The 18,443-nt window shown below is 39.4% G+C and overlaps 2 protein-coding genes and 1 long non-coding RNA gene across 4 annotated transcripts in view; 2 read left to right on the top strand and 1 right to left on the bottom strand.

Annotated features, from left to right (window-relative positions):
• The window catches only part of LOC145555013 (uncharacterized), a 273,441-nt gene that overhangs the window by 117,398 nt on the left and 137,600 nt on the right, over positions 1 to 18,443 (top strand). The window lies entirely within an intron of this gene.
• On the top strand, positions 46 to 13,802 carry oit3 (oncoprotein induced transcript 3). Its single transcript, XM_008429954.2, has 9 exons — positions 46 to 1,201; positions 6,034 to 6,408; positions 6,911 to 7,012; positions 9,067 to 9,189; positions 9,273 to 9,395; positions 10,912 to 11,072; positions 11,154 to 11,566; positions 13,352 to 13,451; positions 13,587 to 13,802. The coding sequence occupies exons 1-9, from the start codon at positions 1,129 to 1,131 to the stop codon at positions 13,737 to 13,739; spliced, it is 1,623 nt and encodes a 540-aa protein (XP_008428176.2). The 5' UTR covers positions 46 to 1,128; the 3' UTR covers positions 13,740 to 13,802.
• Positions 13,800 to 18,411, bottom strand: pla2g12b (phospholipase A2, group XIIB). Of its 2 annotated transcripts, none has more exons than XM_008429955.3 (4): positions 17,071 to 18,411; positions 16,532 to 16,620; positions 15,439 to 15,604; positions 13,800 to 15,341 (listed from the first exon to the last, which is right to left on the bottom strand). In XM_008429955.3, exons 1-4 carry the CDS (start codon positions 17,558 to 17,560, stop codon positions 15,223 to 15,225), a joined length of 864 nt encoding a protein of 287 aa, XP_008428177.1. In that variant the 5' UTR covers positions 17,561 to 18,411; the 3' UTR covers positions 13,800 to 15,222. The 2 variants fall into 2 exon arrangements, with proteins under 2 accessions (XP_008428177.1, XP_008428178.1); XM_008429956.3 differs by having other exon boundaries at positions 16,544 to 16,620.

The following is an 18,443-nucleotide window of genomic DNA, read 5'->3' as shown; positions in this document are numbered from 1 at the left end:
TTATAGAAATCCATCAATTCCTCATTAGCATCTGGTTTTACTGGAAGATGGATTGTGTATGAGCGAAATTAAGACATACAAATCTATAAATCCTTGTATTATTTGGTTAACAAAGTTAGCTAATGCACAAAAAGTATATTTAATTCATTACACAAAGAATTATATATTGTGTTTATGAACAGAGTTCTGGAGAAAAAGAACATACCAGTAGGAAAACTTTGAGGTGGTCAACGTTAGTCATCCAGCGATCTCTGTTCAACTCAAACATTTTCCAAAACACACCAGCAAGTCCTGCTGCAAATGGGAATAGAATAAAGGTTTTAAATGGCCCAGTCAAAGTATGGACTTAAATCTGATTGATACGTTGTGGTGGGATCTTAAACCGATCTTGATTGAAGCTGCCGGATGTGGCTGGTGGCACAGACGGGGGCAGTTACTGTTTCTCGTAAGGTGTGACAAAAAAGCAACCAAAGATAAAGAAATCAGAAACAAAACATTTGAGCCACATTTAGTTGTGTTTACTCCATCTGCCATCTTGTGTGTTTTTAAAGCAAATATTCATTTTAATTCAGTGGTTGAGAACAATGTCCTCAAATAGTTCAAGTTAAAGGTTTACAAGTAATTCATTGTGATGTTTAATAACATACATTATTAAACATTTTGTTCAGTTGAGTAACTATTTTAACTCGACATTGTGAGTGAAATTTTTCTTGCATAATATGAAGTAAAATGATTAAAATCACAACAGGGAATTATAACAACTCAGTTCCAGCTCAACGTTGGGGTCTCTTGTTGAATCAACTTGATAAAGTTTAGTTCTTGGGTTTCGAGTTAACTTTACGTGCATCATTTTCAAATTGAACCCCCTTCAAATGTTTTACAGTGTAGTTTTTACAGCACTGCAAGATCCATTATGCTAAACCAGTCACTCCAGTCATTCCCAGCACAAAAGCAAATAAATAACTAGTGTAAATGAAGGAAGGAGGACAGAGGACTAACAATGGGAGGATTTGGCCAGTGGAAGGTCAAGAGTTCAAGGTGGGAAAGAGGATTTCCAAAATGACACAGATAAGAGGCAGCTATTTAAAACAGACCTGAGAAGTAAACTTATTTAAGTGAAGAACTCAGATGAAGCGATCCACCATGATGCTCTTGGTTATTCTCAATCTTCTGCAGGAGGTTCTTGGACTTGCAGGTGTAGGTGAGTGAATTGTTCAGTGAAGAGTTTATATCTTACCAGCCGTGTTTCAGTCATTTCTTCTGCTGCAAAGCTAAATTACATGGCTTCTCTAGTCTCACGGTATATTACCTCCTATAGTCTTAGATGTGCAACCTTTATAAAGTGGCCAGTGCATGAATATTTGCTATATGTGTATTTGAAAGCAGACATTTACACGCTCTTTATAAACTCGCTATTTTTCTCTCACGTGAGCAACGTTGTACGTAATATAGTGATACAGTATATTTGATTCATTGATATTAACATCCTTACTGATCACTTGTGATATTTCTTTAATATTTCTATGTAATACTCTTTCCTCATGATGCCGTCTTGTTTTCTGAAGTCCATCAATCGGTTATGCAGCAAAACCAAAACACAACATGATGCCACCTACATTTTATTTCACTGTTAAAATTCTGATCTCACACTTGCAACCCACTTCCTTTACACAATTTGTAACAGTCATTATGGCCAAACACGTCCAGTTTAGTTTCATCAAACCTCATGACTTGCCTCCTAAATTGAGCTCTATATCTTTAAAAAAAACTGTAAACTGGCTTTTTATGTAGCGTTTGATGTAATACCTTCTTTGTAGAGCAGTGGTGCTCTACTCATTTTACTCTGGATGCTGAAAACAAATATTCTGGCTTTAATTCACACATTTTGGCTTTGCATTTCCATGGTGTTTACACTTCTGTAAAACTCTCTGAAATGACAAAGGTAGCATTGTAGTTAACTTCAATGTTGTTAACTAACAAAGCAATGGCATCGACGTCTGGGTTGCAAAGTAGTGAGACAAGCTCCGTCTTCTCTTCCTGATAAATAGAAACGGTTTTAGAGCTGAGTGGCTTCAAGCAGGAAAATTACTGATTTATTGTCAGACAGTGAAGGAAATGTTTTATTTTATTTTATGCAGGGTATGCATTCTTTTAACTTTGTGGTTTTTACAGAGTAACCATCTCAGTATTTCTGATGATGATACATTTTCCGGTCCGTTTCTTGAGTGAAATAAACCCAGAGATTATCATCCATATAACAAACGAACATTTCTTCCAGGAATACCAGAACTGAAGGAAATGGTTGAAATACAGATGCTGTGAAATCATAGCAATCTTCAGCTTTATAGTATTAATAACTAAACTTTAATGAAAATAAGGCAGGAAGACATAAATAAGGTAAAAATAAACACTACTCAGACTCATCCGAACTCAGTTGTTCAGGCCCCATCTGGAAGATTTAATGCTCGCATTAGCATTCGTCCTCATGAGTCAGCGCTCAGCCGCTTCTGTGCAGCTGGAACCGGAGAACTTCAGGTCAGTCGTATGTCTCCAGCAGAGGAAAAAATTGTTGTTAATGTTGGGGGTATTTTTTATTACCCCGGGGCGAAAGATGAGATGAACGGTCTGACAGGAAAAGCTGCATGTTTAGTTCACGCATTCATCCCATAAAAGGCTGTTTTCATGTTTACTCCTTCTGAAAGGAACAAACATCTCAGATTTCACTTTTTCCATCAGAAACAAAAAAAATATTAATAGGCAAACTTTACATATAGTGAAAGTAATTTGAATTAAATCCACACATTACAAAATGCAACTGTAACCTTTGTGCGTTTTTACGTGACGGCCAAACATAAAGTATCACAGCTGTTAAGTTGGGTGTTAAAGGGATAAATGTTTAAATTACAGATAAAAATCAGAAAAAAGAGTGCCAGCTGTGTGGATCCTGTTACTGTTTATGTATTTAAACAATAAGAGGAGAGAAGGATGACAGCAAAAAATGCTAATCCCCACCTAATTACACACAGATGAATGTTTGAAAGCCTTTATTTCTGTTAATTATGTTTTTCCACTTACCAGTAATAAAAACATATTTAAAACTAAACTATTACGTCAGACCAATAAGAAACAGAAGTTTGGTGATAATGAAAACCATATTTAGTACCTTCTTAAAGGTTGTCCATTTTCAAAAGCTACTTTAAATCTGACAAACTAGACCCATCAGGACATACAGCTGCTCTCATTTACTGAATACTGTAAATAGTTAAGATAAAACTGAGTGAGCAGATTGTCAGTGAAGTGTTACCAGCTCACCTGTTCCCTGCCTCCATCTTGTCTCTGAGGATGCTGAGCAGATCAACCTCCTGCTGTTTCTCCATTCCTTCTACAAACTCATTAACAGTCTCACTCTCGCCCGCATTACCCACGCTTGTCATGTCTTCTTTGTTTTGCATCTGCCTCTTAATTACTGTGCTGAGAGGACATGGAGTGGAGATAAACTATTCACTATTCTGCTGCACTTTGTTTACAGCTTCCACTTTTTTTTTTCCAGCTGAACAACTGAAAGCAGACGGAAGTTTCAGAATGAAGAGCTGCTGTGTTGGCAGCTCATTGGCTTTTACCTCAGTCACACCTGACCCCGTGTTTCCATTTATCTTGGCTGGATCCAAACGAGCCGGACAGATCGTTTAGAGGGAGTTATAATGTTTGCTAATGGCAAAGCAGAGACTCTAAACTACAGGTGCATGCCAATGAATTTAAGTAAGACAGAGTAGAAAGGAACAGAGGAGAGTAAATCATTGAAATTGTGATTTATTTCAATATTTCAATTCAAATAGTGAAACTCAGATACGGTCATAATTACATACAAAGTGACCAAACAGTCAATACTTGTCGCTTGTGCACAAGATTTTTTTCTTCCACTCCACTTTTCATGAAAGCCACTTTCAGTGACTGTTTAGTGGACAATTGTCAAGTCAGAGGTCTTCCCCATAATTGTACAGGTAGCGATTTCAATCTAAACTGTGTTTTTATTCATTTTATGCAACATTTTGATTTTCTTAATGCAGTTTTTTTTTTATTCACTGCTAGCAATAGTCGTCTAAATTAGTAAGAATAAACTCTTGAAACTCGTCACCCTGTCTACATTAAATCTATATAACGGATGAGTTTTACATTTTAAAGTGACTTCCTGAAGTACATGAACAATATATTCAAATCAATTAAGATTCGGATGTAATTAAAGGAGAGGACATCATAGCTAAGAGTCTCATCTAGTTTCACATTAAGCTAAATTAAAGTGACATATTTTCTCACTAATACAGATTTGATTTCCAAAATGTCGGTCTTCCATCCAACTGTAATGGAGCTGAATTAAAGTACGGCTGTGGCCTCCACAACTCACAGCACTGGAAAATTACCTTTGGAAAGTGTTAGAGAGCCAAGCTGAGGGAAGGATCATAAGAATCAGCCAAGAGTGAAAGCTAATGGCTGTAAGGAATGGGCAGCACTAGTCTGTTTTTGAGTTTCTGGGAGTCAAATTCTGCCTCTCTGATGGAAGCTGGTGAAAAATGAGCCTTAGCCTTCAGAAGCCCTGACTGGACTCAAACCGGGTCGGCCACTCTGCATTATGTTAATGCAGAAATCTAAAGGACAGACCAAAACTCAGAGAATACAAATATGGCAGCTTTGATACTCTATGGAAAAGGGAGCATTACAAAAAAACAATTATTTTTTAGATGTATTTATCAATCTCTACTCACAGGATGGATTGAGAATCGACCACATGCTGCCAGCTGTCTTTAAACTTCGGGTTAACAGTAAGGGACAAGCATCACGCACCTGTCCTGATTCAAAGATATAAACAGGCCTGAAAATGGATCAAAAACGTAGATATGCCCTAAACAGATTTCAACAATTACTATTGAGAAAGACAAGAACCTCAATTTACAGTTACTTTTTCAACAAATCACAACTGTATTTTGCAAATTTGCAATTAGTGCAAAATGAAATGCGAAATTTCGCTCATATTGCGCTTTTCACAGGTGGTCCTAACAAAAAAGGCTACAATATACTGCCATAAATCGTATTTTAAATCGAATCTGTCCAGTGAAAAATAATCAAGTTTGGTTTTAGACCAGTTAATACAAAATCTCAAGGACAGACCAAAACTCAAGAACAAATAATTAGACACAGTTGAATTCAAAAAGCTTCAAATCTGATGTCAACGTCAGTGTAACTTTGCTCATTTTCAAATCTTTCTGATTTCTTCCACATTTTGCACGTTTTTGTTCTTCTGTTTGGGTTTCTGCTGCTTCTAACATCAGCCCAAGAAAATAAACGCCCACCTGGTTTTGGCATTAATTTTTTGGTGTCTGGAAAATGAGCCGTTTTAAAAGCCTTCTGAATGTATCATTACAAGTCAGCAGGCATGGCGCCTCACCTAGCAACCCAATAGAACACCAACCTGTTACCTAGCAACCCCAGCAGAGCTCTGCACGCCACCTAACAACCAAAGCTAGGTGTTTGGTCAGCTGGTTTTACCGCTGTCTGCGCTGCGCAATGGCGGCTGGAAAAGACAAGTGTTTTGTTGTTGACTTACCATCCAGAAAAAAACTTGCTGCTTTCTTCTTGGCTGCACAGGAGGCTCCACTTCTACTTTTCGAAGATGTACGATTGTATAGTTGAACATCTGTTTGCAGCCATTTTCATGTGGGAATGTAAACTGAGGAATGTGGTCACAAGCAGCTTATTTGGATTTAAAGTGACCAGAGGCCCTAAAACAACTCATTCTGAAAATAGTAAAACTAACCGGACTGAAATGTCACCGTCTCAGAACAATTTAGTGCAACAAAATGTACCGAACATGTTTTGTAAAGCCCAAGCAAAACATCCTAGCCTGTTCTAGGAAGCATAATGGGTCACCTTTGATATCTTATCTTGAAGCTCACGATGTTGCTATTTCAGACTGCAATAGTTTCAAAGTTTCTGCTCACACTTGGTATGTTTCTGATGTTGCACATCCCCTGTTCTCAGCTCTTGACCCCTGCTCTGCCTACATCAGCTTGAACGAACCCTGGAGGAACTCGGACTTCCACGTCAACCAGTCGTCCAGCGTGCCCCTGTGTGACAGCCACATGTCTGGGGAGTGGTACCGCTTTACTGGCATGGCCGGGGACGCGATGCCTACCTTCTGCATCTCTGAGAACCACTGCGGCACCCACGCCCCCGTCTGGCTCAACGGCACCCACCCGCAGCTCCATGAGGGGATTGTGACCCTGCCGGTCTGCGCCAGCTTCAAGGACAACTGCTGCCAGTGGAACGCCAGCATTGATGTGAAGGCCTGTCCTGGAGGATACTTTGTCTACCGCCTGCCTAGGCCTTCTGTCTGCTTCCACGTTTACTGTGGCCGTAAGAGAACATCTCAGATGTTGTTCAGATTCCTTAAAGCTACAAATGTAACTTTTACAAACAGATGTTTTTTTTAATATTTATTAAAACTGTCCTGACAGTGTATGAGACGAATAATCTGGATAAAATTAAGTTTCTCCACCTCCTCCCTGAGCTACTATTGCCGTCTCAAGAAATGTGTTGCTCCTGGTTAAAAACAAGACTAGCTTGAGCATTCATGGCAGACTAGCTATCTGAAGGAGCTGGAGCATAGCAGAGAGCAGTTGAGAGAGTGTGAGCAGTGCTACACAAGCATGATTGACAGCGCTAATACCCTCCTCCTGGCTTTGATTGGTTGGTTCTGTAGTTAGCACTGGGAGTACTGGGTGGGAGAAGGCAGAGGAGTTCGATTTTTTCACAAATGATTGGTCTCATACTTTCACAACAGAGTGACAGTTTTTTTTCTGCTTGTTTAGGGGGCATTTTCATTTTGGCTGATGTTATTTTTGCGTGTTTTGTGCAGATTTCTATGATATCTGTGATGAGGTGGACTGCAAAAGTCCCAGATGTGAGTGCCGCTGTGCGCCGGGAACTGTCCTGGGACCAGACGGGCAGACGTGCTTGGGTGAGACAGGCGGGGAGGAGGGAAGAGATAAGCTGTGCAGAAGGCAGAGATAAACCAGGGGACACTGAAAACAGATGAGCAGGAAATGTTTGAGGAAAAACAATAACAAGTCAATCAATCATATTGAATTTTGGTTATATCATATCAACATTTTGGTTGAGCTCCCGCTTGTTTTGACCAACCCCCTTTATGTTTTTGAACGAGCTGCTTGTTTCTCTGTGTTGACTGTATTTAATGGTTATGTCAAATGGTCAATTTCTCTCTTCACTGCAAAAGTGGAGTAAATAGAATAAGATAAATGAGAAAAACAAAAACTGGATTTGAAGAAAAACAAAACAGACCTTTTTTAATGCAACATTCCTGCAAAAATAAAAAATAAAAACGTATACTTTTATTCATTTTTAAATTGCTGCCGAAAGATTTTATTTTATTTTTTAATTTTACTTTCATCCCTCAACAGAAATGTTAAGTACAAGTATCAAGTTCTGAACTGCAGTTCTGGTCAGATGTTCATCATACGAGTGAATGGCATATTGATTTTGAGCTTTAAGTATTTTATTCAAACAGATTTTTTCCCCACAAAGTAACAACTTTTATGATTCTTAAAAACAGACAAGTTTGAAAGCACGGGGGGTTTCTGTAACACACAAGCAATCTAAGTTTAAACATGCATGCTAATAAACTTACACCCCTAATGTCCATTAGTTGGATCATGATGAGGTGTTATTGATGTGTTTTTATGCATTTTCCCTGCAAAACGTCTGCTTATTGTTTAAGTAAAAGTGGGTTCACTGCTCTTCCAGATTATGATTTGCCTGAGGTCATAAAGTATAATTTTGGAATATCTTAAGCAAGCTGAGATAAAACTACTAGAACAACGCAAGACAACCCTGCAAAGGTAAAACAATTTAAAACAGCTCAACTAATACTGATAAAAAAATTTGTCAAATGTTGAGCCAGAATTATGGCAGAACCTTAGCTACAAAAGAAGTGTGGTTCCTCTGCAACCAGCAAACATATAACCAGATATTAATGGTGGTGTATCTAGTTATTTCACACAATATTTACTTCAAAACCAATTCAAACTTATGCACCTAAAAAAAACCACTGAAGTATATTGTATAACAATTTCATCTTGAAAAAAATAATTGTTTAAATGCATGAAGATTTTCTTTTCATGCCTCTTTCATGACGTTTATTTGGACCACAAAATAATGCTGCATTTATACAGTTAGTTTCCATGCCACAAATGTTTTTATTTGCTTTTTATCCATATTAGCAGAGAGCGCTCACACCTTGACAGCATCATAATACAAGGAAACACTTGTCTTCTATTTTCTTACATCCTGTTCCTGTTGTTTTCATTTAACACAGTAAAAGGACTGTGAATTGATGGGTTTCTAGTTATTATTTTGATCTGCATTGCCAGAAATGCAACTCAAAAATTTGCATTTTTAAAAGTGCTAAAACCTTGCTAAGAGTAACCCAAAATAACAATGTTTAAAAAGTATTTACGTTTTCTATTTCTCTTGGTTGTTCTCAGTGAATAACTGGGATTAAAAGCTATGCCAGTCCAGTCCGTTTACATAATAAAACCTGACAACTTTTCAGATGCATCCATTTAAAAGTTTGACTAAGGTCAGAGTCTCTATTAAAAATGATGAACGAGCGTGATGTCCTCTGATGTCACGCAGAAGGTTTATGCATCTGTCCAATGTGTGGGAGCCCATAAACCTACAAACTGCCATTATCTCATCAGTCACTCATAAACCCAATCAGGCTTTCTGAAAATGACTTTCTCCATCCTCACTCCGTCCACTCTCCCCCTGCACTCCCACATTACTCTTCGCTCTTATTCCATATGTCATTATTTCTTCACCGGCCTCCTCTCTGCATTATAAGCTCCATTCTAAAGCCCATCTATCATCATCTATGAAAATTGAAAATGTATTGCCCGGAGGTGATAAACTCCACCCATCTGCGGCTCGGTGGATAAAAACAAGACTCATCTGAAGATAGTATCTGACTATAGGCTCTGCGTCTCCTGTGTTCAGATGTAAATGAGTGTGATAAAGAGAATGGCGGCTGTGCCGAGGCGTGTGTGAACACCAAGGGTTCGTGGCGCTGTGAGTGCGGACGAGGACGCGTGCTGGACGAGGACGGACGCAACTGCAGAGGTATATGACACTCCACACTGAGGTAATGAAACAGGAACCAGCTTTGCATTCTCACTACTTTCCTCGTTCCTTGTCCTCTGCAGAGATTGCGGGTTGTCACGTCAACAACGGAGGATGCAGCCACGTCTGCTCCCAGATGCGAAACTCCTATCAGTGCAGCTGTCCCCGAGGGCTGGAGCTGGGAGAAGATAAAAGCACATGCCAGGGTGGGTGCCTGTGTGTGAAGCAGGTAGATGTTTTAGATAAAGAGTAGACACATGCTTTTATTTGTCTCCAGGGGTCAAACAGATAAAAAGCATTTCCAACGGCAATAACAGTTACATTTAATCTGTGATCGTTTTTATAATAGCTCGTCTTTAACTACTTTACCATTTTAAAGAAAATATTACACCCACATTAAGCTTTTTGTTTCTGGACATTTTGCTTATTATCACATATGATATTACTTTCCAGAACTTACTAGGAGCTTTCCTGTGACTTACCAGATAATTTCTGGAAAAGTCCCACATTTAGTGCCACTTTATATTACTGTTCAGTCCCTAAAAGTACCTAATAAGGTTGAGGAAAGTACTCAATAAGTCATATGAATACTGTAAAGTATCGCATGTCACGTCATAATGCAGTCCAGCATGTGAAAGTACCCAGTAAGTTCCAGGAAGTTAACTAGTAAGTTCTCTAAAAGGTAAAAGAATGTACATTGAAAGTTTCAGGTAAATGACCAAGAAAGTTCAAAGTAAGAACCATTTAAGTTCTGGGAAATTAATGCTGCGAGTGCATGAAAAACGTTTGATGGTTTTAGGAAATAACTTACATTGGAAGCTCCAGGAAAGTAACTGGTAAAAAAAAATGTAGAGTATCCAAATAATACTCAAGTAGATGTAACTCTCAAAGTAATTACTCAACCAAGAGTGATTAAGTATTTGGTGGGAAATGAAACAAAAAACACACACAAAAAACGAAAGAAAACAACTTACACAAGTACTGAGTGACTGATTGTAAATCTGACTTAATATTTTACTGTGATTTAATCTGACAAAAATATTAAATTCTGCAAAATTCTGGTAATTCGAAGACTAAAATGACAACAATACTATACAAATAACTACAGTACTTTTCGGACTATAAGCCGCTACTTTTTTCCACACCCTTTGAACCATGCGGCTTACAGCCCGTTGCGGCTTTTTCTTCAACCACCAGGGGGCTCTTTAGCAGGAAGTGAATATTTGATGCATTGTTAGCTAAAATATCTCTGTTCTTCTTAGAGTAAAGTTATACTCAGAGAGGGTAGAGTATCCAGGAGTTTTACTCAAATAAGAGTAGCAATACTTCATGATAATGTTAATCAAGTAAAAATAAGAGTACATTGTTGTAAAACTTCTCCTAGAAGATTTTTTTTTCCAAAACGTTATTCAAATAAATGTGACTAGTTACTATCAACCTCTGACTGTAAGTTCCAGAGAAGTAGCAATAAATTGCAGGACACTTCTAGGAAAGTACCTGGTGAGATCTAGCACTTCACTCTGTAGGTTTCAGGTACGTTTGAGCAAAGCACCGGGTTATTTTCAAGAAGAGTGCCTGCAGCATTTCAGGTAAGTTTCAGAAAGTTACAGAAAATTCTCTTAGTTTTGGGAAAGTATAGTTTATATTGTGTGTATATTTGCATGATTTTATTATCATTGTGGGGAACAATGAGAGAATATGACTCCTCTCATTCTCACCCAGTGCCAGTCCGGTGTGATCCCAGCTCAATTACGGTGTCCGTTCCTAAAGACCTCGTTGGAGGTCTGGAGCTTTCGCTGTCAAACTCTTCCTGCCGAGGAGTCTCCAATGGCACCCACATCAACCTGAGCTTCAGCCTCAAAACCTGTGGCACGGTGGTGAAGGTCAGCTGCTTTGCTTTACACTCTAAGAGTACGCAGGATCAAAAGGTGAAAGGTGAAGGCTAAAAAAACGCTTCCTCCCAGGTGACGGAAAACAAGATAGTTGGGACCAACCTGGTGACAGGCCTGCCGCAGAGCATCCCCGGCAGCAGCAGGGACTTAATAGTCCGAACCGGCAAGTTACTGCTCCCGGTGACATGCGAGTTCCCGAGGGAGTACCAGGTGTCGGACGGATACCAGGCAACTCTGCAGGGCTCAGCCTTGGAGCTGGAGAGCCACAGTGAGGGCGTCTTTGGGTTCAACTTGGAGCTGTTCAAGAACGCAGAGTTCTCTGAGCCGTACCGCAGCCCGCCGCAGCTCCACCTGCACGACTCGCTGTTCTTTGGGGTGGAGCCAAAGGAGAGAGTGGAGGGCCTCTCGGTCCTGGTGGAGAGCTGTTTCGCTACTCCAGGACCCAAAGCCGAACAGGCCCTGAAGTATTACCTCATCAAAGATGGGTGAATATTTGATCTATTTGTTATTTATTTAGCCTGAAACAGCTAAAGACTTTAACTATGCTTTTCATCCGTATGTATTGTTCTGTTGTACATGATTTTTTCTCCCCAAAAAAATCTTTATATTCTATATTTATTATTTCACAAGGTTTAGTTAATAATATTATATTAAAGAAACCAAATTTATGTTACTTAACTTGAATTAGTCATACTTCAGAAAGTAACTTAAATGCAGATCGAAACTAAAGTTGTTTTAATATTATTGCAAGAAAAGAACAAAGAAAAAAAGAATGCATTTCAAAAATGAAACTTTGTAACAATTCTTACTCAAAAATGTCATTTTGAGGGTAATTTATATTGTTTAAACAATATTTAAACCTACATTAATTCAGTTCACGATTTTTTCAGATTTTATTTATTTTACTTATTCAGATTAAAATTTTACAAAAATGAAAAAAATATATAATCTGAAAAGGATATTTGAAATAAAATTTGAAAAATAATTTGAAAAAAATAAAATCTGTAAAAACAGGAAGTAGAAAATCAGCTGTTTATGAAGGAGAAGACTGTGAAAACAGCTGATTGGGGTTAGGATCAGATTTACATTTAGTCCTGCAAGAGTCGCAGAATCGGCTCTGGCTTCACCAAAACCTCGCTGGATGCCTGACAGCTGCAGGACCAAGAACCCAAACTTCTTCAAAGCAATGTAAAATGAAAGGCACCCACCGCCACAGACTGGCGAATATGGAGTGAAAACATGAAAGCTGGAGCTAGAAAAATTTAAAGTCCTATCACTTTTAAGTTTCAGTGTGAATTTTCCGTTTGCTGCTGCACTGGCACCAGCAGGACAGCTGCATAATTCAATTTATGGTTACTTAAAATGCTAATAATTTATTGGCACTATTCGTATGTGCGAAAAGCCATAAAAATATATAGTTGTGTGTGTGTGTGTGTTTTTGGAGAGTCATCGTCTTACACTGAGTTTACAGTTGGAGAAATGCAGCAACAAGTCTCAGTAAAAAAGCGTTTTCTGTCTCACCATCATAAATTTAAATGTTGGTTGTTTCCTAAACTCTAATGGGAGTGTAATTGGATCTGTGTGTTTGGGTCTTCTGAGAAAAAGATTGAGCTTTTGTACAATATGTACAATCACAGAAGATCTTAACCAGATTCTGTTAGGATCTCAGGTTGTTTTGACTGGCAGTGGTGGGGGTTTGATTTACTCCTAAGATATTCTATTTTTTTCAAGACAAAAAGTAGTCCAGAAAAAGATGAAATAAAATTCTAGTTTCATTGTTATTCTGTGTTCCTTAGTGTCTTCCTTTGATCATCCTTGTGCCTGTTTTAATTTCCTTCAGTCTGTCTTAGTGATTCTAGTTTACCATGTTTAATTCTTTGGTCTAGTAATCTGGTCTTATTAGGTTCATTATGTTGAGTCATTCTTTAGTGCCAGATTTATTTTTCTAGTTCCTCTGTTGTGTACTCTCCCTCGGCCCCTGTGCCGTTTTCTCTCTCCCCTCTCCCCTGCAACCTGTTAGTAGTCATCCTGGTTCATTGTTCCAACATTCACACTCCCAGTATTTATTAATTTCTCTCTCATTCCTTTTCACTTGATCCTCTGGTTATTCTCCCAGTTTCTTTCAGGAAATTCTTTGTGTATTTGCTATCTGCGGGTTTCTCTAGATTAGGACAGCTGATGCTGACGAACTGCCTTTAAAAACACATATGGATGAGCAGGTGCTGTGGCCAAACATCCACTGCTTTTCTGACTCCGTTTTTCTCACTCAGATGCATCTCCGATGAAACGGTGACACAGTATTCATCAAAGGACCAGCTCTCCAAGCATTACCACGTCCCCGTCTTCAAGTTCATTGGCAAGGACAGCCAAGTAAGTAAATCTAGCATGCTGGGAGCCAGCTGGTGAATGTGTGAGTTGCTCTGTACTGTAGAAACAGACTGCAATGAATTACCGGCATTAGATGCCATTTGCCTCGAAAAACAATATGGCTTCCTTTTTCTGCAGCAAGTGTTCCTCCACTGTCGGGTGTTGGTGTGCGGGGCAGGAGACACCCGCTGCGCCCAGCGCTGCCGTGGACGTGCACGACGGGAGATTTGGATTAGAAACAATCAGCAAAAGCAAACATTGAACACAGGACCTATTTACATCCTGCCTTAGACGAGTGTCTCTAAAACAACCAGCAGAAAAATATGCCAGCACATAAATTACTCTTGCAAATGAGGTGACCATTTCAGTTTATTTGGTAGTTAAAGCACCAAATAGATGCAGACATACAGTCCATTGCACTGTCCCTTTAAAGTCCTACACACATAAATACACGTACACACAGAATACACATATTCTTCCAAGCTTCAGTGTCTCACAGCTGTATTACTGACATTATAATGATTGACAGCCCCATTACAAACCTGATGGCTGGGCCCACAGCACAGCAGATGTTTATCAGGATGTCACTGTTAGGACATTTTCTCTGGATTGATTGCAACTTCGAGACTCGGACTAGTTTAAATTTCATACCATCATTAACTTGGAAAATACACGGCCCTTCCGCTGATGCATTTTGACTCATTTGCTGAGCTTAATCAAAGCACTGGGAGCATGTCAGACATTACTGCAGGCCAGCAGAGATGCGCGTCGGTAATAATGCACATGGCTCATCACTCTGGAAGCTAATCTATAGGTAATGTTGTCATTTAAGTTCAAATTAAATGGAAAGTAAAAAAAATAAATTAAACTATGTGCTGTAGTAGGCATTCGACTTGGTCTTGAAGCTCTGAGAAATTTTAGATGGCTGCGCACAACGCTGCGCTGTGCCGCTTGCACTCCAGTTATTATCTTGAAATTTCAATCGAGAGGGAATTAATCCGACCAAAATCTTCTTCTCATTTTCATATCAGGTGTTTTGTTTGGAGTCATCAAGTAATTTATGGTAATGGAGTCATAGAAACCAAAATTTGACCTACGATGAGGAGGTAAATATGCATAAGCAATTAATGCAGATGCTGAAGGTCATCTTCAGACTCACAATATCTGTTTGAACCCTGTATTAATACATTTTCTGAATCACTGAATTCCCCATTTACATCTTTTTAATTTCCTCATCTCTAAATCTTAAAGGGATAGTTCATATTTTTCCATGATTCTGTTATAAGCAGTTAATATCTTGCCTGCTTAACTCTCCTTGCTGTGCCTGTGAAAGTCTGGTTAGCATTATACTGATTGAAGCATTATTAGCTTAAATTGTTCAACTAAGATAAGAGCACCCTAGTTAGCTAGCCGTTAGCTTTCCATAGCTCTGAGGATTTATGACACCTTTCAAAAACGGGGAACTATTAAGAGTTTCATCAAATAGCAATAGCTTTGGAGACTGAAATTGTTTTATGAGATAAATTTTTCTGTTTTGGTCTTGGCCGTTTTCAGGCTAGCTGTTAGCTTCATCTAATCTGAATTCATGCAAAATGAAGACGCCTAACGCTATTAACTGCTCATAGCCTCTCAGTTGACCTCAACTTCATATATTCTGAACTACTCCTTTAAGAGGGCTCTCTTGAGAAGTGTCTTCTCTTGTTGTAATATGTGGAAATGTCCATGACTCTGTTATCTTTGAATTATATAGAGGAGTGGACCACAGTGTTCTGCGTTACAGTTCATCTTTCTCCTCTCCCTCGCAGATGCACGATGCCCTCTGGCTGTTCATGTAAGGCCTGCAGCCCAGAGTCCACACTGTGTTGTAGAGGGCGTCTGCCATTGATTCACAAGCTGATGGAAGGAAAATACATCAATATTTTTTTTGTAACTCCTTCCTGGTGGTTATTTTAATAAACAAAACCAAAGTTTTTTTTTGCAAAAATCTCACCTTGCACTTTGGACACAAACCCCAGACTCTTCTTCAGGTCAGAGCAGATGTCATGGAGGCACGAGCGAAACTTGGCATCACAGTCATACTTGTTCACATCGCAAGTGTCGTAGCACACATCCAGCTGGTTGCAGCACCTTGTCATAGCAGGGATTCCCACGTCAAGCTGGTGTAAAAGAGAGCTAAATGTCAATTTGGTTCACCAGTGCACAGGGTTCTGTTGTGGTTACCAGAAGTCACGCTAGAGTTTTTCATTGACTGATGGTGTCAAAAAAATCCTATCATGTTTATTTTTGCCACTCAATTTTTAAAATGGTTCCATTTAATTTTCATTCTGCTTAATGTTCAATAAACTGAACAGATAATTCACGTTGTGTCATCATCAAGATGAATACATTCAACTTTTTCTCTGACAAAGTTTTGAAATAGGGTAATAATTCACTTATTGAAGTGATCAGAAGTCGGCAAGACTTGCTGAACGTTACCTAATCCTGTGAGCATGAGAATAATCCCACAGCAGATCATAGGTGATGCTCTGACGGAAATGTTGATTGATTTTAGTGGTCTTCTCTGTGCGTAAAATTGAAACCGTCTGCACCAAGTGGTCCCTTAAAACAATTGTACAAGCTCAACGTACCTGCTCTTAAGTTGTTTACTTATGTGTATAAAATTTCCACCAAAAAACCTTAGAAATTCTCTAGAAAAATTATGAACATTTCTGAATTTCAAAAGTTTAAAATTTTCAACTTTTGAGACTCAGAAATGTCCCACGTTTTTTCTGGAAAATTTCTGAGATTAATCTAAAAAAATTTAACTTTTTCCTTTCCAATTTTTGTCTTTACTTTTCCTGCACACACACACACACACACACACGCACACACACACACACACACACACACACACATATATATATATATACACACACACACACAATGGCCATATAATATGCCGTCATATTGATTTAAATAAAATAAGTGACGGAAGGCCGTCAGATTTTTCCGTCCCTTTTTACAAAAAAACCTAAAAAAACATTGAAGGTGGAAAATACTCAGATAATTGTTGTTGCTGATGGTGCTATGAGCAGGCCACCTACAGCAGCATTCACCTGGAAGCCCACCAGAGACGAGCTGCAGCCGTTGGGTTCTTGATGCTTGTATCCGGGCCGAGGAAGTGGGAGTGCTCCTGTGGAAGAATAAGAATGAACACGGCTGTTCTGTGAAGGCCCCAGACGTTTGTTACAGATCTCTGTCAGGCGTCATGCAACATCTGTTTGAGAACATCTGCAGCTGATCTTATGTAGAGATGATTCATGAAGACCTCAGAGATTTGTTAGACAACATTTGTAATCAAACACCCCCCCCCCAATCACAGCGCTACTGTAAATCTCTGCTGTCAGATGTGACGCAACTTCTGTGCACTGATTGCGTAACAGAAAGGACCCACGCCCTGCAACGAATCCTTTTTAATTCAGGACAAAACATGTTGACTATGTATGATCAAAGTAAACCATAAGGACAGTTTTTGGGGATTCCTTAAATCTGCATTTTTTGTTCAGTAAACAGTATCGGCAACACCGTGACCACTTGGTGCACCAAAGCTAATATGCAGTGAAAGTGCAAGATTCATCTTTACCATATCGGCAGCGGTACTGACAGACACCGTTGTGTCCCCCGACCAGCTCCACCAGGGAGTCGAAGTATCCGTGCACCGTCTGGAAACTGTCCCTGATGGAGTTGAGACTCCAGCTGCTTGCTTCTTCTTGTGCCTGGGGTTTATTGGAGGCCTTGTTTGTCTGGACTGGCCTGATCTCATTGGCCTCCTCTTCAGGTGGAGGTTGGTCCTGAGTAACGGCTTTCTTTGCAAACCCTTCCATAGCGGCAGAGACTCCATCGGGCTTATCCTTGTCTGTTTCTGGCTCTTGGACTTGGACTTCAGGTAGGTCTAGTCCTGAGTTATCTGCTCCAAATATTTTGTCGTCAAAAGCAGAATCTAGAGGGGCAGCTTGAGCGACAACAGTAGCAACTTCCCCGTCCTCCAAGGTTTCAGTCTGGAAGTATCCCAAGGTGGCACACATTCCTGTAGACGCACAGAGGAGGAACAGGGCCGCAGTCCGGGGCAACATGTTCGTCAGCTAGCTGTAGTCTTCAGTCAGGTTTCAAACGAAGGAAGAGCTCAGACGGTGAGGGACATCCCAAAGCTTAGTTCTCACTGACTCTGTTAGCCTGAGTGCAGACTTTGACCTTTGATTAGGTTCTTGTCGACAGCAAGGCACTCTGTCATATCAGGGGTAAAAGTCCGAGCATATCAGCACATAGAAAGGTCGCTTAAATTCGGCTAATTCTCTCATTTTTAGTCATTCTGTAACACGTCTTTGATTATTTTTTCCTCAGTTTTTAGTCATGAAGTTTTAAGTAGATTTTCACCATTTGAGTCACATGGAAACTAGAGGAAAATGCTCTTTGTATTTCTTTTAATACCCCACCAACCCCGCCGTGACCTTTCTCAAGACATCACAAACCTCAAACTATCCTTACTGGTTTTGATAAAGGTCACAGTCTGACAACTCAGCACAGAATGTAAACAGAGGCAAGCATAAAATTATCATTTCCATTGGGAAAATAGGAAGTAGGTCGGTTTTATCTTTTCAAGAGCAGCTTTAAGTGTACCTAATAAAGAACCATAACAGAATTGAAATGAAGCTAGAAACTAATAAACAAAACCGGAGCAAAGCCACTGAAAGTATTAGGCGACTGCTCAAATCTGTCCAGTATTGGACTTTTATCACGTTCCTCTGCTGCCCTCTTGTGTTTGTGAAGAAAATTAAACTCCTGCCACAAGGTACAGCTGTCACTTGTTCACACATTTACACGCAGGTTTATTATATCGGTGAAAATGCGCCAATGTTTAAGTTTCTTTACTCCGTGTTTTTATTGTGTAATTTCCTGTTAACACTGACAAACGTGTCTGCTTCGGCTATTCAAATAACATGGAAAGTGCCAAATGTC

This window comes from Poecilia reticulata, chromosome 15 (assembly GCF_904066995.2).
Source record: "Poecilia reticulata chromosome 15, P_reticulata-male-v2, whole genome shotgun sequence".
NCBI classification, from domain to species: Eukaryota; Metazoa; Chordata; class Actinopteri; order Cyprinodontiformes; family Poeciliidae; genus Poecilia; species Poecilia reticulata.
This window is presented reverse-complemented; position numbering and strand designations above follow the sequence as displayed.

Excerpts from the sequence above, each read along its gene's own strand:
- oit3 (XM_008429954.2), top strand. The coding sequence starts at position 1,129 with ATGAAGCGATCCACCATGATGCTCTTGGTTATTCTCAATCTTCTGCAG. Across the intron at positions 7,013-9,066 it reads AGACGGGCAGACGTGCTTGG|ATGTAAATGAGTGTGATAAA; the intron begins GTGAGACAGGCG and ends TCCTGTGTTCAG. Across the intron at positions 9,396-10,911 it reads AGATAAAAGCACATGCCAGG|TGCCAGTCCGGTGTGATCCC; the intron begins GTGGGTGCCTGT and ends ATTCTCACCCAG.
- pla2g12b (XM_008429955.3), bottom strand. The coding sequence starts at position 17,560 with ATGTTGCCCCGGACTGCGGCCCTGTTCCTCCTCTGTGCGTCTACAGGA. Across the intron at positions 16,621-17,070 it reads TCAGTACCGCTGCCGATATG|GAGCACTCCCACTTCCTCGG; the intron begins GTAAAGATGAAT and ends ATTCTTCCACAG. Across the intron at positions 15,342-15,438 it reads GTTTGTGTCCAAAGTGCAAG|CTTGTGAATCAATGGCAGAC; the intron begins GTGAGATTTTTG and ends TCCTTCCATCAG.